The 27,483-nt window shown below is 40.7% G+C and overlaps 1 protein-coding gene across 2 annotated transcripts in view; it reads right to left on the minus strand.

The window, feature by feature from the left end:
* Positions 1–10,298, minus strand: part of LOC101834270 (selectin P) — a 31,906-nt gene extending 21,608 nt beyond the window's left edge. The window contains exons 1-3 of one of the 2 annotated variants that reach the window (XM_021227926.2): positions 10,188–10,298; positions 3,633–3,723; positions 1,284–1,670 (exon numbers count right to left, since the gene is read on the minus strand). In XM_021227926.2, the coding sequence (XP_021083585.1) occupies positions 1,284–1,670; positions 3,633–3,723; positions 10,188–10,190 (481 nt within the window). In that variant the 5' untranslated portion in view covers positions 10,191–10,298. The remainder of the gene's footprint in view (positions 1–1,283; positions 1,671–3,632; positions 3,724–10,187) is intronic. The other variant, XM_021227925.2, reaches the window with a different exon arrangement.
* Positions 10,299–27,483: the final 17,185 nt, after the last annotated feature.

The following is a 27,483-nucleotide window of genomic DNA, read 5'->3' on the forward strand; positions in this document are numbered from 1 at the left end:
GTGGCAAACTTCCTCTCAGTTTGTGCCATCTTCTGCTAATGCATGCTGGTGCAGAAAAGTTTTAGACAGCAGGGTTTCCAGTCAGAACTTCACCATATGAGTATCACAGAGCTCCTGTTGGACAGTGCATTTAGTATTTCCAAATGAGGGCACATCTGCGTTTAGACACTGAGTGACAAGTTCAGTCACAAACAGATGTGTAGACAGACGAGCTCTTCAATGTCAGGCAACAAGGGTGCAGTTTTCTAACAGAAAGTGTCTATGCCCTGATGCCCACTTTTACTCCAAGATTGTTAGGAAACAGACTTGGGTCTCCAGGAAGGAGATTAACAGAAATTCAAAGGATAAATCTTCTCAAGATAATGTGTGCTGAGACCTGACAAATCTTGCAGATAATTATTTCAGCAACCAAACTTAATGTCTCATTGCAATATTCCTATCTATTGTCTCTCTCCCACAGGAAACCTTGGGACGTCTTATACTGCAAAATATCAGTTGATGTCAGTATCTGTCTAGAATATTGGGTTGTTAGGGATGGATCCTATTTGGGTTTTAGAAAAGCATACCAGTTAGTGATGGTGACCTTTGTCAACATAAAAGTAGCAGCACTGTGTCAGTAATTTTCAATGCTTTTACTATCTTGTAAAAAAAATTTTTTGAAGCCTCATGGCCTTAAGAAAGCAACATTTCGCCGGTCGGTGGTGGTGCATGCCTTTAATCAAGCACTTGCGAGGAAGAAGCAGGTAGTTCTCTGTGAGTTCTAGATCAGCCTGGTTTAAAGAGGGAGTTTCAGGACAGGGTCCAAAGCTACACAGAGAAACCCTGTCTCAAAAAAAAAAAAAACCAAACCCAAAAACAAATAAAAAAGTAACATTTCCTGAGCATAGTGTCTGTCAGAAATAAGGAGGGTGGGCTGGACAATACTAATGACCCTTCCCGTTTCACAAAGATGCTTTTCTCTAATCTTGATCTTACATTCTCCAAGGCACTCCGGAATGCCGAATAACTCTACATTGTCTTGTTCCTTAACCTAGTGACCCCATGTTACTCCCTCAAGTCGTTACATTCTTCAACCAGGAAAGACATATTTATTTATTTATTTGGTTTTATGAGACAGGGTTTCTCTGTATTGTTTTGGAGACTGTCGGTCCAGCCTGGCCTCGAACTCACAGAGATCTGCCTGCTTCTGCCTCCTGAGTGCTGGGATTAACGGCGTGTGCCACCACCGCCCGGCGGAAAGACATATTTTTAAGAGAGATGACATGACTCAGAGGAAGCCTCACCTGTGTAGCACAGGGCTCGCTTGCGTTTTGTGCAGGGCTCATCATTCCACTTGCCAGGGGCGGAGTTACTCTTGATGTAGATCTCCACACAGTCCTGGTTGTTCCTCTTGTTGTTGGGCTCGTTGTCGGCCCAGTTCTCGGCCTCCTTTGTGAGAGTCTTATTGGTTCCCACCCAGGTCCACTTATTATTGATCTTTCGAATCCCAATCCAGTAGTAAGAGTTGTAGTATGGGATGACATCATTGAGGTGAGCGATTTCATTCTTATTCTGGATGGCCACTAAGTCTGTGAAGTGCTTCTGGCAGAATGCCCGTGAGTAATTCCACGAGTATGCCTTTACGCTGTAGTTATAGGTCCAGGCTGTCACTTCCTTCTGATTTACAAACTCTGGGGGTGAAGTGAACACTGGTTAGTATCATTCACTGGGCGGAACTTGATCCTCAGCTCACGTCTGTGAGTAAGATGAGGGGCTCCCCCTGAGATGGATGCCGAGAATAAGGCTATTTTGTGCCTGATGTTATTTTAGGGAAAGGAGTGTTTGCTACACTTACGAGTGCATACAAAGTCAGAAAGGAAAGCGCTATCTTCTAAAAGATTCTGAATGTTAAAAGATTGATGATCCTAGGATACCACAGAGGTCATCCAGTCTACTCTTGTTTAATAAACGAAGGAGACATATGTGTTGCTTGTCCAAGCCCACATTACGCAGCACATGAATGTGTGGTGGAAATGAGATGCCCTGTGATCTGGAGCCTCCCAAGGGCTCAGTCTCAGTGTCTACCATGTTTGCTTTCCTCCTTATAGAACACCTCCTTCGTTTATTTTGTCTTCTTGAGTCAGGATCTTACAGCATAGCTCAGGCTGGCCTGGAACTCTGCCTCAGCCCCCCAAGTATTGATATCACAAGCATGTACCACCATGTTTGGCTACTTCTTGCCTTCCTTTGTGGTTGTCCTACTATGTCCCCTTCATCCCTGGTAAATTTCCCCTCTTGTGTTTCCCTTGGTGGCTTCAGGTAGTCTCCATCCTTCTTCCTTCAGGCTCCCACATCCCTTATTGCCCCGTGTTGTAACAACCTGTTTCTGTGATGTGGCCCATATCCACCACTGTGAATCTGGCTGCTTGTGGGTCTTTTCTTAGCTCTGAATTCTCACCATGAATCACAGTGTTTGACCCTTACTAATCCTGAAGCAGATGCCTGCTGAATTAGTGAAATGCTCTAGGGCTCCGTCAGAGCTAGGGTTAGAAACATCTCCCTACTTGCAACCACACATGCTACTTCTCTTAGCTGTTTCTCTGTGATAAATTATGTCCTCCAAATCTACTTATTTGTACAGTAAAATAGACCCTTCCTTGTAAGTTCTTGTGATATAAAAATGAAATAAAGTATGTTCCCTTTGATACAGAGGTTGTTATTGGAGCTGGTGGGAACTCATGGGGCAGAAGAGGCCAGTTCCCCAGAAGAGGTAGACAATGCCAGCAATCAAGCCTGGAAATGGCTCCCTTCCTGTTTATAAAATTCTGTTTCTATTTGACCCATGAGAATCTGACATATCTCAACTCTCTTCAGCAGCCCCTCTATGGTGGTGTTTTTCCTTTAGGCTTTACTTCAGAGGCAGACAGGCATGTTGGTACACACCTGTAACTTCAACCCTTGGGAGGCTGAGGCAGAAGGATCGCAAGCTTGAGGTCAGCCTGGTCTATCTACATAGCAAGAGAGATTTATTTTGTCACAGCCAGGATTGCACTATTGTTTTCATCAACTGCAGGCAGTGATTAATGTGTTAATAATTACATATTAAAATGTTTACTTTGACTTTGGAGAAATTCACTTTTATTTTTAAAAATGTGTTTTTGTATGTATGTATGTATATGTGTGTGTGCGCGCGCGCTTATGTGGGTTTGTATGCACCGCTTGTGTGCAGGCATTGACTGAGTCAGGAGAATGTCAGGTCCCCAGGAACTGGAGTATCAAGTGGTTGTAAGTCACATGCTGTAGGTGCTGAAAACTAAACCTGGGACCTCTGGAAAAACAGCAAGTGCTCTTAACTGTTGACTCATCTTTCTAGCCCCAAAATTATGTTTAAAGAAACTCCAATATTGATGTGAGTCCTGAGACTATTGTGGGCCTGTGTCTGCCTTGTCTAATGATGATGTTGATCCTAGATGTATCTGCTTGTTGTTTCTGAAGCCTTGTAGATCACTGTGATAGTATCAGCTGTGTTCCTTTTTCAGGACTCTGGTTGTGAACAGTTTCCCTCACAGAAGACCACAGTCCCAAACTACTCCCATTTGGCCCTGGGATCGCTAACTACTCAAGGTCAGGTGAAGGGTTCACCTAGTATTTACCAGAGATCAAAGCAATGAGCCAGATGAGCTGAGCGCCTCCCAGGACCACACTCCGGAGTCTTGGCTTCCAGGAAGCTTTTAGGCAGTTGGCCTGAAACAAAACAGAAACCTTCCTTTTACTATCTATAAACAACCAATGAAAACATAGAAATTCAGTTGATGATCATTGGGACAATTCTTATTTCCAGCAGGAGGGTATTTCGAACCTTCCACTTCCTTCAGCTTTCTCATCACTCTCTTGACCCACCCTAATGAGGCTTCAAAGAACATATCAAGCCCATTGGCCTTTAAATGTGATTTTGGACAGGTAAGTTCTAGAAATGCTCATTTTGTTCTTATTGCACATAGCAATGCTGAACTTGTAGCATCCAAATTATATCTTACAAATGGCAACTGCAGGCTTTGACACAGACACTGTCTACTTCTTATTTTTACCTTCACAAACCCCTAAGATTTCAAGTTCATGTTGCATTGAATTTGAGGATGTGAGGGTGAGGCATGACCAAGCTGAGTGGGGTACCAATATCACCCCAAAACTGCTCTAATATCATGACCAACATAAAAACAATGGCTTTGTATTTAAATGTAGTCTTTCTACTCCTTCAGAGAAATGGTTCCCTAAAACCATTACTGAAATTCTGAATTGCCCCAGACCATACTTTAGTAACAAATGATGCAGGGCACAGTATGGAATGTCATATGTCCAAAGATGCAGATGCATTGCTGACCACAGGCTGACCAGATGCCAGGTCAGCTCAGATGAAAGCAAGTCTCCTAGACAGTGGCGTTGTCTTTGACAGCTTGGAACTTTCTACCCTGGAGTTTCTGAATTCTGGCTTTTATAAGGAGGTTGAGTGTCCTCATGAGCCAGCACACTGGTCAGCTGATCTCTGCATAGCCACTTCTCCAAGCCAAAATTTGTAGTATATTTGTATACTAAAAATAATTGGCATGCTGGTCACATTTTTAAAAAGTTAACTTGCAGAGATTATGGCTCTAGATAATTAAAGATATTTTAATTTTTATTTATTATATTTTTATTTTTATAAATAAGCAAGAAAGACCTTGTGTCTAAAAACACATGAGGCTGAGATTCTGTTGAGGAAGTAGAATGGGGATCAGTACTTCAGGAGAGAAAGTGAGTAGTATAAACGCTCTTGTTATTAAATGTTTCTTATGGTTTGTGTCACCAGCTCAATCTAGCATTTAATTACCTTTGTTGAACTTTAACACAGAATACAGTAACAGCTTTTTAAAGAGATATGTTTACAATATTCTGGAAATCTAATCTTAATTTCAAATTTTATGAAGAAAAATTTTAACTCTCCACTTTAAAAGGAAGGGAGATTATGTAGTTTTCCAAAGTTTTAGAGATGTGAGAGAAAAGCTCTTACTGATGAACACAGTAGAGTAGCCCGATGCGGGGACCCACATACCAATTCTTAGTCTTACCAGGCTCATGAACTTTGGAAACGATGAAGAAAATGTCTATTTGCAACAATTAGCTTCCGAAAGGCTCATGGATCCATTAATTCTTTTTGTGGTAATTCTCACATAGTCCAGGCTAACTTTAAATTTGCTATGTCGCCAGTTCCTCAGCCTTCTGCCTCCATCTCTCATGTGCTGGGATTAAGCCACCATACTCAAGTGGATCTCCTCATTCTGACTATACTTAATGGAGCCCCAAATCGAACCCCTGTGTTGCTAGTACGGTTGCCTATTGGCTTGCCGGCAGCTGACAGAACTTTATGTGTGGATATGAAGGGCGGTAGTATTTGAAAGTTTTACTTAGTAATAATCTTCCTCTGAAACATCCTTTGGGTTGTGGCAGCCTTTTATACTTATTCCTGTTCCACAGCTTAGCTTTAGAGATAGTACTGGATTTAGGATGCTGAAGAATTAAGGACCCCATATATATGACCAACCAAAAAGTGTTCTAACAAGAGGAAATGCCTCTCTAGGAGAAGCAGCCATGTGCTCTGCTAATCTTTAATGCTGTCTGGCAGCCTGCTTCAAACTGGAAGTGGCTGGAAAAGAGTCTGAGACTGACTGGGTCATTAGAATAATATCCTGTGACCGCAGCAACCTTGTGTAAGCACCCTGATTATTGGTAATGCTACTTAGAATGACTGCAGAGTAAAGGAGGGAGCAGAGAGAAAGTATGAGAACCGTTGGGCCTTAGCCTCCCATTTGTAGGAAGAGGTACCAGCATGCTGGAGTCCCATGGCCACAGAGAGGGGACCACAGTGCAGCAGCCCAGAAGCAGAGGTGGTGTCCCTTCTTGACCTTTGTCTGCCTGTCCAGATCCTCTTGGCTTCCTCTACTTCCTCTGTAGCCATAAGTTAGTAACTCCCCTGCCTCCTCTTTGTTTTGCAGCCCACAGCTTCCACCTTCTTATCAAACTGCTCTTTTGAACTTTATTATGAACTTACAAATCACCCAACTAAATGACAGCTTTCTACCCCTATCTTACTTGAACTCTGTGCATTAGCATTTGCTGTAGACCAATTTATTTTCCTTAATGTGATGTTTCTCGAATGTGAGCAATTTTTCCGGGTGTTCCTTTGATCTCCCTCAGCTCTCTGTCCTTGGTACATTCCTGCTTCCATGGTTCTCTTCTTCTTTTGCGAGACCTTGTGGTCATCTATGAATGCTATGCAAGTGTTCTGCTATTGAGGCATATTCCCAGTCCAGAATGACATTTCTAACATAATACGATCATATTGTCATACTTAGAGGCCTTCAATGGTTCCTCATCTCTAAGTCACACATTTAAATTCTTCAAGACACACATACAAGATCCTTCAAAACGTGGACCCTTCCTGCTTGCCAGTTCTCTCCTGCCACTACTTCTCAGTCACCCAACCCTTCTTACAGCACTGCAATGGAGTTACAATAAGACATGCTATAATTTCCATAATGTGCCGCATGTTCCCCGCTTTTTTATTCCAAGAGCACCTCTGTGTATCAGTCCAGCTCCCTCAGTTTTCTCCTTCAAGTAGCTTGGCTATCAAGACCACTTCTTTGTCCACACTAAACACCACTCCCTTGTCACTGTCAGTAAGTTATTTTCCCATTAGTTACTTCAACAATGACTAAGTTTTTAAAATACCTCGGGCACATTTCCAAGGAGAAGAATTAAACCAGTGAAAGTAGACTCAATTTCTACCCTCATAGAAGGCATATGTATGGTTGCACTAAACAAACATGAAAATGCAGGACAGTAGCGTGCAGGTAAAAAGTAAAGTGGGATTCTGTGACAGAGTGACTGGTGAGCTATGTCAGATAGGGGCTTCAAGGGAGTCCTCTGCAGGGAGGTGATATTTAGCCCAACAGCAAGAGGGTCAGAGAAAACTGTCAAGACGGAGGCAGGGAGAACATGGGAGCCTTAACACAGGAACCAGTGTAAAGCTAAACAACACAGAGAAAGAAATGTAGCTGGAATGGACAGTGTAAAGGGCAGACAAATATGACAGGAAAGTAGTTGAAAGATCATGCTAGGCTCTGGGAGCCAAAGCACAGTGTGGGTGAGATCTTATTCTCAGTGCAGGAAAAAGCGAGGGTGGGTGGCTGGGTGGGTGGGAAACTTTACAAGAAGTATGCTGTGGTCTGACTGATGTTGAAAACTGGGACTCTGGAGATCAACTGAAAAGGGAGCTTATTTAAATAGATCCTGTGTTGGGTGTCAATCAACACAAGGGAGCCAGTTTCAGGGCTTTGAAACCCCACGAAAAGATGCACCTGACAGGGTTGTTGTTAAGGAGGAACAAGAAACCTGAACTTCTAAAGCCAGAGGCCATTACCATGGTCCTGATGAAAGTTAAAGAGGAACTGATGGGCTGGAGCTGATGGGAATGGAGAAGGAAAAAGAAGAGAAGAAGCTTGTCAGGGATGAAGAGCCACACAACAAGGCATTGCAATAGTTCCAGTCTTAGTGCCCTTGACTTTCTGAATGATGGTGGAGGAATGTCAATATCCTAGCAGCCCTCTTTGCACTCCAAAAAGTAATACACAGAAAAGAATTTGTCTCTAAGTCAATCAGATTTCAATAAAAATAAGACAAATCCAAGTGTCTGACTACTCAGAACCAAAGCCTATATTTAAATTAAACTAGGCATAGCCATGATGTAAAATGAAACAGTAGTATTAAAATAAAACACACTTAATTTTCAAAAAGATAGTGAGACCTTAGCTGAGTCACAATCCTGAAACACAAAGGCTTTTCTCTGCACTGCATATCTGCTTTGCTTTTTCAGCAGAGGCATTAGACACCTGGAAGGCAATATGGTAACTATGACTACAAATTCAGCCTCCCCAGGGACCTTGCTCAGTACTACTTATAATGTCAAAAGTCAAGATTTCTTTGATTATTTGAATAATAATCCTCTATGTGCAGAGTTCGAAAGATGTATAGTCTAAGAGCTGATTGCCAGCCTAAAACACCATGGAGCAGGAGCAGAAATGATAGAGGGAACAGGAGAAACTGGGAGCCGGAGCCTGAAGTGATTACAAGTTCACACGAAGTGATCCTGAGATGCTCCTCCTTGGTCTGCAGAAACCTTGACAGACCCCAGGGTAACTGTAAATCTCTAAGCAGAAGCAGTTCCATATGAGCTGGTTGAAAACATCCTGCAAGATACAACTTAACTTCATTCTCCCTTGTTATAAATGAAACCACTGTCTAAACATGAAGCAGATTTCACACAGACAGACTGAGGTTTCTGAATCCTAAGAGCCAAATGTGCTTGGAGAGGAAGAAATCCAAGAAGTATTATGCCCACTCCCAGGGCTGGTCCTTAGTACTTCATTGCAGAGTTCCAGGATACTTTCAAGGCAAGTACTGGGGAGCATCAGAGCATAGCACATAGGAGAGAAAGCCTTAGTTAAGTGTCTTCTGGAATCCACCTGGAAGTCCAGGAACCTCCTATGGTTGTCTATGAAGGCCAACTTATGTGGATTTGTATTTTCTTCTAGGCAGAGGAATTGTAGCTTTCATCAATTCCTGAACAATGCCATGATCTAATATGTTTATGTCTTTGAAATAGGAGAGGATGCCAAAAAGAATAGAAGGAAGAAATTCATGGTTCATTTACTTACGTCAAGCAATTCAGAAGAATGACATGCAAAAAGACGCCAGTAATCCCATTTTATGTCATGGCCATTTAAATAGTGCAGGCTCAAATGTCATCCTCATAACTCTATTTTTCTACACACACACACACACACACACACGCACACACACACACACACACACACAGTGGTGGGGGGAGATCTCCCTTTAAAGATGGCCTTTATTCAGGAGTGCTGTAGAAAGATGCCTAAAAGAAAACGCTTGTCTGTTACCTCATTAGGTACAGACTAGAAGATTTCGAATTCCGAGACTATGTGAGATACTCCTAGCATATTGGAATACACATGGAAGTATCCTGACTATACATGTTTTATCCAGAGTCACTACACCGGGTTCAAAATACCTTGTATTTTGTTGCCTTTGTATCTTCCCTCAATCCCAAACTCACTACACCTCTGGAGTTTTCTTTCACTTAAACATTAGCTAAAGATATAAGTGCTCTTGGGTGCAATCTTATTTAATCTCTACTATGATATTGTATGATAAGTGTATAATATTGCATAGTGAGTGTATAATAATATTACATCCCATCTACAGATGAGGAGACTGAGTTACTAAAACTAAAGATAGAACTTTAAATCAGAATCACATGGATATTCTAGAATGGTCCTAGAAAACCCCCAAGATAGAGAAAATGTTAGGAAAGCTGAACATGAGAAGGTGTTCAGCCAGGCTGTGGTGGCGCATGCCTTTAATCCCAGCACTCAGGAAGCAGAGGCAGGATCTGCCTGGTCTACAAGAGCTAGTTCTAGGACAGCCTCGAAAGCCACAGAGAAACCCTGTCTCAAAAAAACAAACATCAACAAAAAAATACCAAAAATAAGGTGTTCAATTGTAGATACATCCCAACACTCTTTCTCAGCCTTCCGTTTATCCCAGAGAGACCGGCAGACTTAGCAAAGAGGTGACATTCTTGCCAAGATCTACTCCAAGGGAGTTCCTGCAAGTTCTAGTAGAAAGAGCAGCAGCTGACCGCCAGAGAATGAGATCTAGAAGGCAACATCGTCAGGTCTTAACAGGCATGTAGCCATTAAGGTTTCCTTTGATTATGATAGGGGTTCCATGTAGCCCGTCCTCTATAAGCCACAATAGTTCTATCTGTAAAATGGAAATTACCAAAACTTGTAAGAATGCTGGCAGAATCAAAATGGACAGCAGGCTTGAAAAATATTGCAAATGGGGCCTGATGATGTGTACCTGCAAGCCTTACCTACACAGGAAGCTGAGACAGACAGTAGGATAGTGAGTCTAATGAGCCAAAGGAACAAGACCCCATTTCAAAAAGAGAGAAAAATGCCTTCAGGCGCTAATAGGCTATTCAACATAAAGCCTGTTGCTGCTTCTTACTTTCTGAACCTTTCTTCTGTCTGCTTCAGCCACAAACCCAGCTTCTCTACTTCCCATACAGAGAAAAATGGACTCACCATCTCCTCTGCGTCTCCTCTGGCTTTCCTCCTTCTAGTCAAGCCTCACTTCTTATACTTTTGCTGCCTCCCCTTGGTGTCAGGCTGCCTCGGAAAAGCAACTTCCTATTCGCTTTTGAGAAATTTATCACGGCCTTTCCCCTAAAGTTAGAGTGTTGATACTGCAGGACCGGTGTTGGCAGCAGGAAAGAAGCTCTTGCCAAGGGGGCAGCGGGTCACTCCTTCCAGGGGAGACGGTCTGGAGACAGGCACAGGTGTGAATCATGCCTGGACATCCCAGACTGAGCAAAGCAGGAACAGTCCCTATGCCCCCAGGCGTCAGGTTTCCTTTGATTATGATAGGGGTTCCAATCTAAGGTCATAGGTTTGGGAGACTTGCTTTGTACTAATCACAAATTCCCACTGTAAATTCCAGTTAATGGGACATGCCAGAGAATGTTATGATTCCAGGAGACTTCTGAGGGGACAGAGCAAAAATAGAAGCCAAAAGCTAAGCAGGTGGAAAAGGGAAAACCCAGTGAGAGTTTCTGATGCTTGGGGAATATGGTCGGGAACAGTTTTAAAGTGACATATGGAACAGGCACGGAGCATCTGAACAGAACTCTGCTTCTCATGTCAAAGAAAGAAAGAAAGAAAGAAAGAAGGAAAAAGAAGAATGGAAAAGTGTTAATCCCAGAACTTGGGAGCAAGAGGAGGATTCAGAGTTCTAGGTCAGACTGGGCTAGAGAACCAGACCCTGTGTTCATAAAAAAGGGAAGGTTTGTATTTCTATTCTCATGGAGTATATGGTACGTGGGACCAAACATTCTGTTAGTGCAGTGGTTAGGGTCTGGGTGGAACATGCAAACTTCTTAAGACATACTCATATCCCATCTATTTGACAAGTCACTAAATTAATGAGATTCTCTATACTTCCTTCCCAGCTGTTAATCAGAAGGGCAATAGTGGATCTTCCCTCACTGACTTTTGTGAATTTGCATGGATTGATACAAGGAGAGGGCTAGAAATGATGGCAGACACACCACAAGTGTTCCACAAAAAGATGAGTAGCAAAATAAAAAAACCAAGTGTTTTGCCTCAAGTTGAAAAATAATACACAATTTATCCTTCTAGAATTCTAGTTGATAGTGTTGGCCACTGTTTTTGTTCACTCTCTCTAGGATTATTACAGATTTTGCACAGACATCTCACGGATAGGTCCAAAATTGGGAAAAATGATACATGTGTTCTGGAAGAAAGGCAGAAGTGAGTCAAGGTGTCTGTGGGGTTTAGGACCAAGGCAAAGAGCATTAGTGTGCAGGGCAGGTAGAAGGGCTGTTTACAGAGGTAGCCGTGAAGGATGGCAACACAGGAGTAAGGGAAACTGAGTGAGAAAAGGATTGGGGAACTCTGAGGTTGCCTGAAACAGGGGTTTAGAGACCACACCCTGGAGCCAGACTGGCGGACTCCACTGATTCCCAACCGCACGAGGTGAGTAAGTTACTGCCTTCTCCTCGACTCATTCTCCTCAGGCATGTGAATAAACAAGGATAACAGTCACCAAGCATGGGGATTTCAGGGCATTTATATAATCCCAGTGTTTGGAATAATACCATGCATAGTGATAAGTGTGCTGTAGTCGCCAGTGTGCAAAACACTAACTTCTCCCTCTAGTCATACTTTTTTTATTCTCTAGTCTCTCTGTATGGCATTGCTCCATTAAAAAAAATCTCAGATAGGGCTGAGGGAGGCTTCTGTGGATAATGATAGATTCCTACTGCAAATATAAAATTGCAGTATTAGAAATGCAGAAAAATTTCCTAGAGAGGTGATGCCAGTAAGATGTTGGAGTACAAAATTCCAGACTCCGTACACCCTCACATCCTCCCCCACAATGTATACAGCTATCCACAAATCAAAACAGCCTTGGGAGGGGGGCACAAAGGTTCATGTAAAACTCTTCAGTACCACAGTGGAACATAACACCAGAGGTTACACAGGGAGAGAAAATGATTGGTGAGTCAACATATAGGTGATACCTGGAGACACATGGAAGTAAGAAGAAAGGCAAAGGTGGTCTTCGTCAGACACAGAAGCCCTCAGTGCCCCTTGGTGGCCATGGAGGAGACATTGGCGTTGTTGTCCATGGAGGCGGCTTACAATTCCTACTGTGAACTCCCGGAAAAGCAGACAGCTTTAGGCACCCATTCAAGGAGCACCTGCTTGTGCCATCCTGAGACCGGAACCAGGGCCACCACTTCTCACAGGCCATGTGTCACCTGAACCCTATGCTGGATCTTCTCTGGAAGTGTCCTCACCACAGACCTTGCTGCTGTGGTTGCATGGCAATTTTTGTTTTTATTTCCTTCATGTGTTCCTTTTTTTCTGTTTTGTTTTCACTTCAGATTCCAGAGCCATCACCATTGTGACCCAGTTCTCACCTTGAGACCCTGACCTCAGGTGTCTATGCATGGGCTCTTCTCAAGACATTAGTTAAACAATTACAGAAAGACAGCTGGTGTCCCAATCCCTGGAGTCACTATACCTTTATACAAACCCAGCTAGGTAAACCTATCTCTCAGGCAGAACTTTGTGTACCAAGGAATCAGACTCTAACCATCACTGTGGACAAATACTCCATATCCAGAACACAGTCAATATATTCCTGTAATAGTCAACACTTTAGACACTAGTGCAGCCCCCACACAGAGTTAGCCCATGTCCTAGACTCCAGAACTGCTATAGAAAAGTGCATGTCCCTGTTCTAGACCCCAGCTCTGAGGTTGCTCCTCTTGAGGCCATACCCCCAGTCATCACAGTGAGTGAGTTCGCACCCTGGGATCCAGAGTCAAGATCGCTCTGTCTCTACCTATGCTTTAGTGACTAGTTCAGCTGCCAAGGAGATCTATCCCATGGCCTAGACAACTACTCTGTTAGATATAATACATTCCCTATACCAGAAACTTTATTTGGTGACCAGAGATTTCTAGTTGGGATTTTGTCTCCCCAGTTATTTGATGATTTCGGTTAGACCATTTTCAAATGTATATACATTTTAGGAATCTTCCACTGTGTTGTTTCCATATGACTCCTTCCTCATAGTCCCTCCCTTGCCCTCTTATCTTCCCCCCTCATTGCTTGATTCTTCGATTCCAGTCCCCCTCCCTTGACCATCCATAACTATCCATTCTATTTCCCTTTCCTAGGGCAATCCATCCTTCACCATAGTCCCTTACTCTACATGTAACCTCTGTGGTTCTATGGATGGTATCTTGTCTATCAATGGCTTAACAGCTAACATCCACATATAAATGAATACATACCATATTTATCTTTCTAGGCTAAGTTACCTCACTCATTTGCCTATGGATTTCATTTTTTAACAGCTGAGTAATATTCCAATGTGTAAATGTACCACATTGTCATTATCCATTCATTCACTGACAGATAAATTGTTTCCAATTTCTGACTATTATGAATAACACAGCAGTCAACATGTTTGAGCAGTGTCTCCATAGTAGGATCCTCTAAATCCTCTAGATATGTAGGAGAAACTTCTAGACATCTTACCAAGCTGCAATCACTCTGTCCAAACCAGTCCACACAAGCTTGCCTGGAAGGCACTTTCTCCCTGAGCCAACCTAAGGCTTGCTGCTACACCCAGAGACTGCTGATGCAGAGACACCTGACTGGAGATGTCAATGAGGGAAGGACAACACAGTACAGTCAGTCGCCTAAGCCAATAGGACCTTGTGAGGGGGTATATAGGCAAACTTGATTTCCTCAGTAAATGAGTTGGCTTTGGCTACTCCCAGAGTCTGTGTCATTGACTCTACATCTTCTCACCCCCTCCCCCAAGGGGTGTCTGTTCAGAGTCACCTGTAGCATAGGTATATGCCCAAGAATGGTATATCAGCTTGCTTTTTTTATGTTTTTTTTTATTTTAATTTTAAGTAGCTTGTTTTACATGTCAATCCCAGTTCCCTCTCCCTCCCCTCCTCCCGCACTCCCCTTTCACCCTCCCTCCCACCCTATTGCCAAATCCTTCCACATAGGGGATGTCTAGAGTCTATCATTTTACTCTTGGTAGGGTCAAGGCACTCCCCTAAGAGTCCAGGCTGAGAGAGCATCTCTCTTTGTGCTATAGGCACATGAAGACAGATTGTATACCAGGGATAGACACTGATCCACAGCTCAGAGCCCCATAGGTTGTCCAGGCCTTCTCACTGACACTCACATTTGGGGGGGTCCAGATCAGTCCCATTCTGGCCTCCCCACTGTCGGTCTGGGGTCCAAGAGCACTCCCCTGTTCAGATCAGCTGTCTCTGCTGGTTTTGCCAGCCCATTCTTCGCCAATTTGCTCATCATTCCTCTCTCTCTGTCACTGGGTTCCTTGGGTTCAGTTCAGTGCTTAGTTGTGTGTTTGCCTCTGCTTCCATCAGTCCCAGGATGAAGGCTCCCGGATAGTTATAGACATCAAGTTCATTATCAGGAATGGGCATTCGAAGTGGTCCTTCCACTATTGCTTAGCTTGCCAATTGATGTTATACCTTTAGATCACTCGAGGTCACTCTGGTTTTTTTACAAACCTAGGGCCACTTGCCCAGGGGTGCTACTGCAGACAGTGGGTGGGGCCCCCACACATCAATCATTAATACAGAAAACGCCCCACAGACTTGCCTTCAGGCCAATCTGATGGAGGCATTTCCTCTGTTAGGTTCCTTCCTCTCAGATAAGTCTAGTTTGTGTCAAGATGACAAAATCTAAGCAGCACAAATAGTAAATTTTAAGTAGTCCCACAGCAAAACACTAAGCAAGTGAAGGAATTGATACATTAATTACTTAGCATTCTACAAAGTAACATCAAAACATATTGAACATTGTAAGTATAAATCATTTTTATTGTGTGTTAAACATACTTATTCACAGAGACTGAGAGAGAAGGAGGAAGGGAAGGTGAGAAGAGAGAGGAAAATAGAGAGAAGAGAGAGCAAGAAAGCCTGAGAGGGGGGAAAGGACCTCCAAGGAAAGGAATGATGTAATACAGTACATGTATATGCATTTTAAAATCAAATAAATTTGTTTTTAAAAGGAAGAATGGCAAAAAAGAATAGGAAGTGGGAAGAAATACTATTAGATTGTGTTTAGAAGATGCTCAAGTTGATACCATTTGGTTATGTGGATATGACATTTAGATAATTTTAAGGTATTTTAAGTCGTATTTAAAGAATGATATAATACCAGTTCCAATATAAGTTAACTAATCATGTCCTATAATATGATCTAACTAGCTTTGAAATATAGTCAGGATAAGATATTATTACTATGGTCTAAACATAATATAATTATTTTTAAAACATGAAATAATTATGTTCATATTATGATATAATTTATATATACCCTAACATTGTTATATTTTTTAGTTTTTTTCAAGACAGGGTTTCTCTGTGTAGTTTTGGAGGCTATCCTGGAATTAACTCTGTAGACCAGGCTGGGCTCAAACTCACAGAGATCCACCTGCCTCTGCTGCGATTAAAGGTGTGTGCCACCACTGCCCAGGTATTTTGTTATGTTTTCTCATCTCTCCAAATTGTAGTATGTTTCTAAAGCTAAGTAACACTTTCCTATTATAGTTTACAGTTCTCTAAAGTGTTTACGAAAGGTCAAATAGACATTCAGCAATCAATCCTTAGGTTAGTGACACCAGGGAGACACAATGAAGAACTCCCATCTAAGTTCCTTCCTGAATCCCAGTCTTGTTACTCTGATCTGTTCACATGTACTAGAAATACTGAAGTCCTTCTGAGGCTCTTGTTGGTGTGCAATCTTTGGGAATGTGATAATGAGTAAATCTTCATATGGTTAACATTTTTGTTGCAAGAGAGAACACCATCAATATTAAACAAAAATAGCATCAATACATGCAAGGGAAAAGATTAAGAAGGTAATCCAACGAGACGGTATGCCAGGAACTCAGCCTAAAATAGACTCCCCTGAGATAATGGGCACAGAAGGAAGATCTAGATGCTGAGAACAACTTACATCAGTTAAGGCTTAGAGGTACCTGGGAGTCTAGAGGCAGACATGGTGGCTGTGGAGGCAGGAAAGTAAATGGAGAAGTAGAAAGGGCTTTGGCTACATTATGTTAAGCCTTTGTTTTCATGTATGCTGCCTGTTACCAATCAAACTAGAGTAAGTTAATTCCCTGGGAAGGTTCAACCTACCAGCTGTTCCCCCTACTCAGAGGACAGGGAATTTTCCTACAGAATAGGTTGTAGAATGTCGAGTTATGGTTAAAAAAAAAAGAATACATAGGGCTTTTGTTTTTATGCTTTAAAAATATAGTATATGATCATTACAAAAAGCTAAACTTATAGAAAAGCACATGTTGTCACCAATGGAATTATGCACTATACATATTTTTATATCTGCTTTTATCATTGGATGCATTATCATCTGTTTTTCTTATATGATAATATATACCTGCTCTAACTTAATCATCCAAATTAACATGCAGAGATATGGATATGTAGATATTAATATAGATCTACAAATAACATAGAGGTGAGGAATTAGGGATAATTTTGAACTCCCTATGGTTGAACATGGAAACGTCCAAGGCAAGGGAACCCTCCCGGCCTCTGTGTCTCAAGTATCTGTTCCTTCCTTGAATGTTTCTGCTGTGGGCAAAGGCACCAGCTCTCCTCACACGGTCTTAGGAAGCTATCTCAAGCATGCTTCATTAGTTTCTAGCTCTTCCTGTGGAGAATCTATTTAAGTTGCCCTGTGGTGTTATACTTAGGCATTTCTTTTCTCTATCGTTGTTCTCCAGTTTTTGAAAAGGAAGGAAAGGCAAGGGAATAACTGGCTTGGCAAAGATCCCAAACAACAAACATGAAATTTCATAAGACTATTCACCCACATAACCTTAAATAGAAAGGGATTCTCAGGACACATTCCACATTGCCACATTTATACCAGCTTAGTCCCGTGGAGGGATTAATTTATTCAGCTTATGTTTTTGTGTGAAAGTATGTAATCTAAACTATGCTCTAAAGACATGGCAGCAAATGAGACATAGTCCCTGTTCTGAAGGATGTCAAAGACCAGTTCAGAGACAGGCAGACTGACAGCTGAGTATAGACAATATGGTGGAGGTGGTATCTGTATGAAATTGTGAGAGATCTACTCAGGGCGTCTGATGGTTTATTGGTGGTAATGGATTGGAAGCTGGAAGACTGTAGAGGAGAAACTCCTTTGGAGTGGAAGAAGTCAGTTTTTTTGTGCAAACATTGTGATTTTAGACATGTGCACACAGTAAAGTCTTTTAAACAGATTATTAGGAAGCAGTTTTTCATAGTAGCAACGCTTTCACCCTTCCAAAAGTGTACTGTTTCTGAGGCCTGGGATAACCACAGAAGGCTTACCACTTACCCTGAAGCAGTAGAATTTGTTTAATTGAGCGACCTGTTTACAAATAAGCATTTGTGAGTAGACTTAAAGAAAGCTATCCAGAAAGTGAAGCAGAAATATTGTATTTATGATCTACTAATATTGAGCCTTTATTCTTGGGCCAGCACCTACACTAAGCATTTTTAATGTGTCTCAATCCTTATAACAAATTAATGTGACAGGTATTCTCTTCAGTGCTTGTCCATCTATCCCAAAAGTATTTTGACATGGATTTTATTAGAAAGGAAATTTTGTGTTGGAGTGTTAGGTATTTTAACAAGGCACAGTTCTTAAGTTGGAAGGATGGACTCCACCCACAATGACACTACAGTTGGCTAGAAATCGAAATTGTTCTTTAAGCTCATTTCAAAGTACTTTCTGAGGAGAGAAGCCCTTTGACCTTTAATCTTATGGGGATACTGTACACTAGAAATTTCTAGCAATTTCAGGCTAAGTAAGAGTGAGATTGATTTGAGTTACTTCTCATCCATGCCAAGAAGCATGAGCTCTATCTCAGGTCAAGGTCCTCTATATAACTCAGCCTCCCAGGATGAAATAACCTTGGATACAAAGGTTTGGCTTACTTTGTTGGGGCGTGTGTATTTTATCTGGAAACACAAAGAACACATCAAAAGAGTTTCATTCATATCTGAGGGGAAAAGGTCAGGTGAGACAGGAAGTAAAATTGGCAAATTTCTACGGTTCCATGCAATCATCAAAATGAGGAATATTTTGGCTCTGAGCTGCCCACAACTTTCTAGTTAATTTCTACGATTTCCCATTATCAGCTGTGGTAAAATATTAAAGCACAGATAACATAAAATACACTGTACAATGTGATTTGTTTTCTGCTGCTGCGTGAGGGAGACTGCTATATTCTGATGGTTACATTGGCCATCAGCTCTCTGCAGCCATTCGTATCTTTAGAGTTGTGACTCAGAAGTGAAAAATAGATTTCATATTTTTAGATGTATGTATTTACATTAAATTTTCTTTTTTCTGGAGAGATGACTCAGTGACTAAGAGCACAGATTTTCTTCCAGAGGACCTTCAGGGTGGCTCACTATTGTCTGTAATTCCAGCCCTAGGTGATCTGACATTCCCCTGTGGCCTCTTTGGGCACTGCAAGCATGTGGTGGACAGACATACATGAAATTAAAACATTATAGATACATACATACATGCATACATACATACATACATGGAAAAGGAATTTCTTTTTGAGAAAGTTTTTTTTTACCTATGTAGTTCTGGTTGGTCTGGAGTTCACTAAAAAATAAAATTTATCTAGTCAAAAATCATTTCATGATTCAGTTGTTTGTCTCTTCTCTGTTTCCTCTGTAGGATTCTAGAGTTGTGGCAGCCAAATACAAAATTAAAAATAGTAACTCAGCATTCAGAAGTGTCTCTAGCCGTTGAAGAACAATCCCCCATTAGAATTTTTGCTTAAAAATCAACTCAAAATGGATGAGGCCCAAAGACAAGATTTGAAACTCTAAAATTCCAAAAAGGGACAGCCCCAGCAATGACTTTTTGGATATGACCTATGTCTGTGGGCCAAAGAAGTAAACTAAACAAACAGAAATGCGCCAAGTGAAGGCATTTTTTGTTCAACTAAGGGAATAATCAGCAACGTGGAAAGACAATCTATAAATTGGGAGAAATGCATGAAAAGCACATGTTTGAGTTTACTATTTGGATTTAAAATACAAGCAAAACAAGAACTCACATAACTCAGCGGCAGAAAAATGAAAAACCAAATTTAAGAACTGGCAAAAGACTTTGCTGTGGTTCACAACTTGAAAGTCCACCAAAAGCCTTGGTCCTTCACCTCACAGTGCTGTCAAGAACAACTTCACATGTGGAAGGAAAATAGTACACTGAATCCACTCCCACTTGTGTTGTTGTCAACTACAGGGAATACTTATCAACCAGATAAACATTTTCCCTTCTTCATTAACATCTGCTGGGATTCTATGAATAGTCTTTGCTGCATAGCCTGAAGTGGAGACAAGTAAGTATCCATGAATAAGTTTGCTTGTAGACTTAAGCAGGCCTTATAAGCACAGTAAGACTGTGAACATGACCTTGTCTGCGGGTTCCAAGTGACCTGATGGCCAGCATCCACATTGGGCCTGATCATTTACCTCCCTTTAGTAGATGGGAAATTCTTTGATGCAGAAACCGTGTCTTAGTCATCTGTATAGTATCTAGTCTGTACCATTCTTGCCAAAAGTCAATGCAAGTTGTACGAAGTCCACTGTCCCTGAGAGAGTCCTTCTTTAAATGAACCATTTATTCAGTACAATTTTCTCTACCTATACCAACCACTATTTAAGAACCCTACTGGAATTAATCTCATCCCCACAAGAATTCAGCACATAGTCATGTGCTAAAGATAATTAAATGAATGTTTCTCATTCAAGAGCCTTATACCCATGTCCTCTTCTTCCTGTCACACATTAAATATGAATCTGACAATTTACACACTTTTTCATTTGAAAGAAAAGTATAATATAACTTAAGATATACCTGATTCTTTCCAAATTCTCTTGAGGATGTGAGGTTCTTTTTTGAAATGGACTTTTGAGCAGTATCTCTATCTTCTCTGTAACTGTGTCTAAGAAGGGAAGGTTGAAGTCGTCTGCATTCTTACTTATAAAAGTGCCAGTTTCTCAGATGCAAAGAGAATGGAACAAAGATGACTTTAAGTGTTCCAGTGTCCTTGGGTGAGCCCTGCAAGTAGATTCATAATTTTGAGCTGTGTTCCAAATTTGTTACAGATAATAAGAAGTTAATTCATTAGTTTGCAAACATCTTGCTCATCAAAATGGATACTGTATACATAAACTCCAACCATAACATTAAATGAGATTATAATGAAATAAATAAAAGGAAAAGTGACAAGCACATAACTATCTAGCTGGAAGTAATCAAACCAAGTCCAGTTTTTAAATCCTCAAATAATTCTATGATCCTGGCTCCTGATAACAGGGAATTTTCCTACCAAGAAGAATAATAGTCCCCTGAGGACTTGCTCTCCTTTGAACACTAAGGAGGCAGGAAAAGCAGTCCTGGAGATTTCTGTTTGGTGAGTTGTTTGTGCTTAAACTCTGCTTACTAAACTGTCCTTTTCTACAGCTAGAATTTTTGTTATTCTCCTTGTTATTAAATTAAACTTTAGAATTTTACAGCTAATAGTCAACTTTACAGAAACAGTCTTAAAGCAGAAATGAAAATTTGGAATTAATTTCTTTCTTGGTTTCTTTTGTAACTCATTATTGTTCAGCAGGTGTGTTGTTTATTCTCCATGAGTCTATGTACTTTCTGTCATTTCTGCCATTTTCACTATCCAGATTTACTCTTTTGTGGTTAAGTAGGGTGTTGGGTGTGATTTCAATTTTTCTATATTTGTTAAGAACTGCCTATGTCCTGATATGTGGTCTATGTTGGAGTAAAACACAAAGGCTGCTGAAAGCATGCATATTCTTTAGTGTCCATGTAGGATGATCTATAGAATGTCTGGTAGGTCCACTTGATCTAAGATATCATTTAATTTCAGTGTCTCTCTATTTAATTTTCCAGATCACCTGTCTATTGGTAAGAGTGGGGTTTTAAAGTCATCCACTATTGGGTTGAGGTTAATCTGTGGTTTTAGATTTAATGGTATTTCTTGTATGAGATTAGGTACTCTTGTGTCTGTAGTGTGCATGCTTAGTATGATAATATCCTCTTGGTAGATTGTTCCTTCATTGAGGAAAAAAGATGTTCTTAATATTGCTCAATGAGTTTTGTTTTGGAGTCTGTTTTGTTGCACAGCACCTTCCAGAACCAGGAAAGCTAGCCAGCAGGGATGAAGCTTCTAGTATCAGTTTGGTAATTATTCTGTGACTCAAGTATGTGGTGTCTTCAGAAATAACGTCTTACTATTTAGTGAATTTGTTCCTGGGTTTCTTGTCCTTCCACTCAAGAATTTAGAGCAACTGGATTACAATGTTAAGAGTCTCTTACAAATAATGCTGCTATAAACATAGTTGAGCCAAAAATTCTTATGCAATGATTGTGTATCCTTTGGGTACATGCCCAAAAATGGTATTTCTAGGTCTTGAGATGGATTGATTCCCAATTTTCTGAGAAACTGCCATGATGATTTCCAAAGTAGCTGTGTAAATTTGTACTCCCACCAGAAGTGGAGGAGTGTTCCCCTTACTCCACATCCTTTCCAGCATAAGCTGTCATCAGTGTTTTTGAGCTTAGCCATTCTGATAGGTGTAAGATGATATCTCAGAGTCATTTTGATTTGCATTTCCCTGATGGCTAAGGATGTTGAGAAATTCCTTAAATACTTTTCAGCCATTTGAGTTTCTTCTGTTGAGAATTCTCTGTTTAGATCTGTACCCCATTTTTAAATTGGATTATTTGGTATTTTGGTGTCTAGTTTCCTGAGTTCTTTATATATTTTGGAGATCAGCCCTCTTTCAAATGTGGAGTTGGTAAAGATTTTTTCCCATTCTCTAGGCTGCTGTTTTGTCTTATTGACCTTGTCCTTTGCCTTATAGAAGCTTCTCAGTTTCAGGAGATCTCATTTATTGATTGTTGCTCTCAGTGTCTGTGCTACTGGTATTATATTTAGGAAATGGTCTTATGTGCCCATGTGTTCACATTATTTGTAATAGCCAGAACCTGGAAACAACCTAGATGTCCCTGAAGCGAAGAATGGATAAAGAAAGTGTGGTGCATTTACACAATGGAGTGTTGCTCAGCAGTAAAAAACAATGACACTTTGAAATTTGCAGGCAAATGGATAGATTAGGAAAAAAGCATCCTGAGTGAGGTAACTTAGACCCAGAAAGAAACACAGTATGTACTCACAATAAGCAGATATTAGATGTAAAGCAAAGGATAACCAGGCTACAATCCACAAACCCAGAGTAAGTAGGTAAAAAGGGGGACTCTAAGAGGAACACACATGGCTATTTCTATACCATTAAGAGAAAGGCTAGGGATTTTGATGCAGACTTGATAGCCATGACAAAATGTTGCTGTAAAGAGTATGAAAGATAATAAGAGGAAATCCAGCTGTTTCTGATGATGACTTTTTAGGTAAAACATCAAAGTCCTAACTTGTAGAAACAGTATCTTGAGTACAAGAAGACAAGCCAAATATAGAACAACTATTAAGCTTCAACAATAAGAAAAAATTAAATCTCAACTAAATTACATTAAAGATCTTAACTAACACTTCATCAAAGAAGATACAGAAATGGAAAGTAAGTACATGAAAAATACTTCACACCAAATATCAGAGAAGTGTTTTATTAAATTAGTGAATGTTTATCGAGCACTTAGTTCTTATCTGTCTCTGTAGCATCATCAGGGTATAGCAATGAGCATGAAAGGAAGTGACAGTACTTAAGGACATAGGTCACACTAATGAGATCAACGTACTTAAAATAAGTGATTGTTAGTGTGACATACTGATTACATACTGCATAATTGTCATTTCAAAGATGGTAAAATTGAAGGTCCATCAAGTTAGTTGCCTTATAGGATATTGAATATTTTACACAACTGCCTATTCACTGTTCTCAATAAGATAAAAGAATATGACATCAGAAGCACTTATGAGAAATACATGATTTGAGGAAATACAAGTATAGGAAGTAAAAGCTATAAGCAGTAAAAAGCAGAATAGCTAATATGGGATAGGAAATGGCCAATGTAATAAGAGTCTGTATACAGTAATGATCTTGACAGATGTATTTGTCTCTAATAGATAATGTGTTTGTAGTTTAATGTAATACCTGGCATATAGCAAATGTTACATAAAATAACACTTTTTACTTATATTTACAACATATAAAGTTGATATTTATCTGGATGGAGATACATAGGATCCTTTGTTATAATGTTACCATTACTAGGAGAGATAGACATTGATATATTATAATTATTGAATATCTGCTTCATTTAAGGAAAATTTATCAAACAATATCTTACAAATAGTATAAAGATACCAGGGAGTCCATAGGAGAAAAGGCAACTAATATTCTGAAGCATGAGATGAGCTGAGTTTCTCAGTGTAGCCATGAATATCCTGGGTCAAGGAGGAGACAGAGGGAAGCACCATCATTTTGGCTCCTCCCACCTCCATACTCACTCCTGAAAGAGTAATGATGGTACTCTCAGACCCCAGTGTTTGCTACAAGGTAACAAGTTCTTTTCCATTGCCTACAGAAGATCCAAGTCTTCACGAAGGTCCCTGATCTTATTGTGTTGAACAATTTATGTCTCTCTCCTTTGAACATAGTTAATTGTGTTGGTTAGTTTGTTTTTGTTTTGCTTTGTTTCAATTCAGGGTTACTTTGTGCATCCTTGGCTGTCCTGAAGATAGTTAATTTTGAATTATTACACACAAAGTGTCAGAGAATGGGTTAGGAAAAGTAAATTAACATCTCTTCTCTGCATACCAATGGTGGTAGGTAAACAACTGAAAACCACTGAATTAAAGCGAGGCCTTTAGTGAACAGATGAGATCAAAGTTGTAGATAAAAAGGAGTGGGGATTACTACAGACCAAGTTATGCCACATAGCAATCAAGTTGGTCATAGCTCTGGTTTGGGCACCAGGACAGGAATATCCAGGCAGCAGCATCTTTTCCTGTCTTCAAGCATCCAGGGAATTAATCAGGAAGTCAGACACTGTTGAGGGCAAACTTGGATGATAAAGCAAAGTGGCCTTTCCCAGGCAGGATTGTGCTTCCCTCCCATTGTGACAAAGCTAGATAAACAAGAATTAACGGGAATCGAATATCTTCCTCTCTATACTGAAAACTTTCCTTGCTGAAGTCTTTTAGGAAATTCCACTTTGTCGTGAGGGTCAGGAAGTTGAAAAAAAGAAAGTCTTAACATTAGTGAACGTTACTTTTAAACTATGAGTGTTGAAAATTAATATGTAATTTAAAAATGTCTAACACATATAGCAAAGGTGGTGATCCATCTAGTACAACAAAAAAGGAAGAATTTCATAAAAGGAATAAACCAGGCCACAAAACGAAGACATGCTGAAAGACAGCCATGCATAAAAGTCAGAGACAAGGGGGACCAATCCATAGTGCTGTTAGACATTGGAAGAGGCGCGAGCTACCCTTGGGGACAGGGGCCACTTGATGATCAGAAGCCAGAGCAGAAATGCCTCGGGTTGTGGCACTGATCTGGTTCTTGCCCTGGGTGCTGGTTATAGGAGTGTGTTTAGGTAGTAAGATTTTATCAAGTACTATATTTTGTTATACACCTGTTTTCATATATACATTATACTTCAGAGAAATTCAAGCAATGATTTCTCACATTGCCAGAAAGATTAGTCAAGGGGTATCAGCATTTTGGCCATTTCTAAAAAAGAATCCTTAAGTCTTGTTAAGAATGGACAAATTTCAGGATAAGTTCAGGGTGAACAAATTCAGAATGAGCGTTTGTTGAGTAAGATTCACTGTGTGTTACAGTGTTGTTATGGAGTGTTAGCATTGTGTCTTTGTGTGTGTGTGAGAGAGAAAGACAGGAAGATTTATTCCTAAGGGTATTTGACTGGAGGTAACACATTGTTAGTTAGAACTTATTAAAGAACAATATTAGAGTATAATGAGAGCTTGATTATAGCACTCCTTAACATTTTTAACTGACTGGTTCTGTCAGGCGTGAGCAGTTTAGCTGCTGACCTGAGAGTTCTCAGATTCTCCTCCATTCTTGGTACACTGGAACTACCCAGGTGCAGATCTGATGCCTAAAAAGGGCCTGGATAAACTATTACTGTTGTCTCTGCAATTTCCGGATTCTGTGAGAGCTGTGAACGGTATTTTTACCTCTTCTAAGGATCCCTGGTAGCCACAGAATTCACAGCTTCAAACCCATCATTTTCCCAGAGGCTCTGGGAGTTGTAAATTGAACAACTGCTCCTTCATTGTATCAGCAGCAGCTATAAACATCTTGGGGATGCCTAGGAAGACTTGGGCTCAGCAGTAAATACTTTGAGGAAGCTACAAACCAGGCAGAGATGCCCTGAGGAGATCTCATCCCAGGCCAGGAACCACAACTGTTATTATGACATACTTGAAGCCTTGGCTTCTGCATTAGGAGTTGACTCCCCACCCTGTCACCCCCATTCCTTGCCTCAACTGCTTCAGACACTCTAGTGACTCAGAAGGCTTCGCTTCACCCATGACAGCTTTGGAAGACCCTCAGATGACCTGACTCACACTCTGGATCTTTCCACTAAAGCTCAGAGTGATCAATACATGGCAGCTAGGAGCAGCCAGGTCTAGTTTTCCTGTTTAACTGTGTAACCAAGCAGAAAGTTTGTGGCTAGCAGAAGGGACGCTGTGCCCATTTGGGTACCAGTGCTGCAGGCAAGGCCCTTTTCACACTCTTTGGAGAAGTTGTACAGACCTCCTTGCATGTCCCTGGCCCCAGCGTTGTTGCTGAGTTCCCAGTGAACTATAATTTTGTGGCTTTTCCTGCAAGACTGTGGGCTTTATGGGTAGAGTGGGCTAAGTTGGTGGCACAGTTAGCAACTTCTGGGTCTGGCAGCCCTAGGCGCACGTACCAACTGAAAGGTGGTTAAGAATTCCACCTCCCTGCTGGAATCACAGAGGGTGGAAAGCTGATGCTATGCAAAACAGGAAGTGTGAAGAGATGAGGGTATGGGGCATCTTCAGGACCTGGTCTCTGGGTAAATCCCAGAAAGCTGCAGGAACTGGCTCTACCTGGTGAGGCACACTAACACTAAGAACTGAGGGTTCCGATACCCTAAGTTTGGGGTTTTAATATTAGCTGCTAACCGCTAGGTGCTAGGACACTAGCTCAGAGCTGTGACAGTAAGAGCAAGCAGGGAGTCATGACATATTAGATTCTGATAATTCTTGATTTTCATCTGAACAGAGATGACACTGTTCCAACTCTCCTCTTGGAAAACGACAACCTCTGCCTCTAACACCTTACACAGTATTTACCATCATCACTCAGTAAACAGGATATAACAAAATTTCCCTGCTGGAGAAATTTAGTATCAATTTCCTACTAAATGCTGTACGAAGCATTTATAATTTGTTAAGGAACTGTGTGAAGAGAAATAAATTGATGCCACAGGAATAGAATTTTTAAACTTCTCTTTGTTTTTATGTTCTCCCCAACCCTGAGATGGTTTTTGTTTTTACTTTCTTTTTCTCTTTTAAAGATTTATTCTTTGTGTCTTTCACACCATATCTCTTCTACCTATGCTTCATGTACAACCTTAAGGACATAAAATAAGTGTGGCTCTGCCATTTAACTAGGAGGAGGAAGACCAGTAATTTAAATGGAGTTGTGAGTGGTTTAGATAACTTTGCTCATTTTATGTGGTCCCCTACGAATAAGAGGACCTTTCTGGGTGTTTATTTTATTTATTAGCTCAACATCCTTAGTCATTAGGGAAATGCAAATCAAAACGACTCTGAGATTCCATATTACACCTGTCAGAGTGGCTAAAATCAAAAACACAAATGACAACTTATATTGGAGAGGATGTGGACAAAGAGGAACACTCCTCCATTGCTGGTGCGAGTGCAAACTTGTACAGCCACTGTGGAAATCAATATGGCAATTTCTCAAAAAAATGAGAATCAATGTTATTAACTAGACAAAGATGTGTTATATTTGTTTATACTGCAGAATATTACTTTGACTGTGTAAAGGTGTGTTACTTTTGTTTATGCTGCATTTGTTTAATTATATAAATATGTGCTGCATTTTTTTCACCTTGCCTGCCTAAGGCTTCTGATTGATCTAATTCAGAGCTGAGTAGTCAATAGCTAGGCAGGAGAAAGGATAGGCAT

The sequence above is a fragment of the Mesocricetus auratus genome, unplaced genomic scaffold (genome assembly GCF_017639785.1).
Source record: "Mesocricetus auratus isolate SY011 unplaced genomic scaffold, BCM_Maur_2.0 Super-Scaffold_100676, whole genome shotgun sequence".
NCBI classification, from domain to species: Eukaryota; Metazoa; Chordata; class Mammalia; order Rodentia; family Cricetidae; genus Mesocricetus; species Mesocricetus auratus.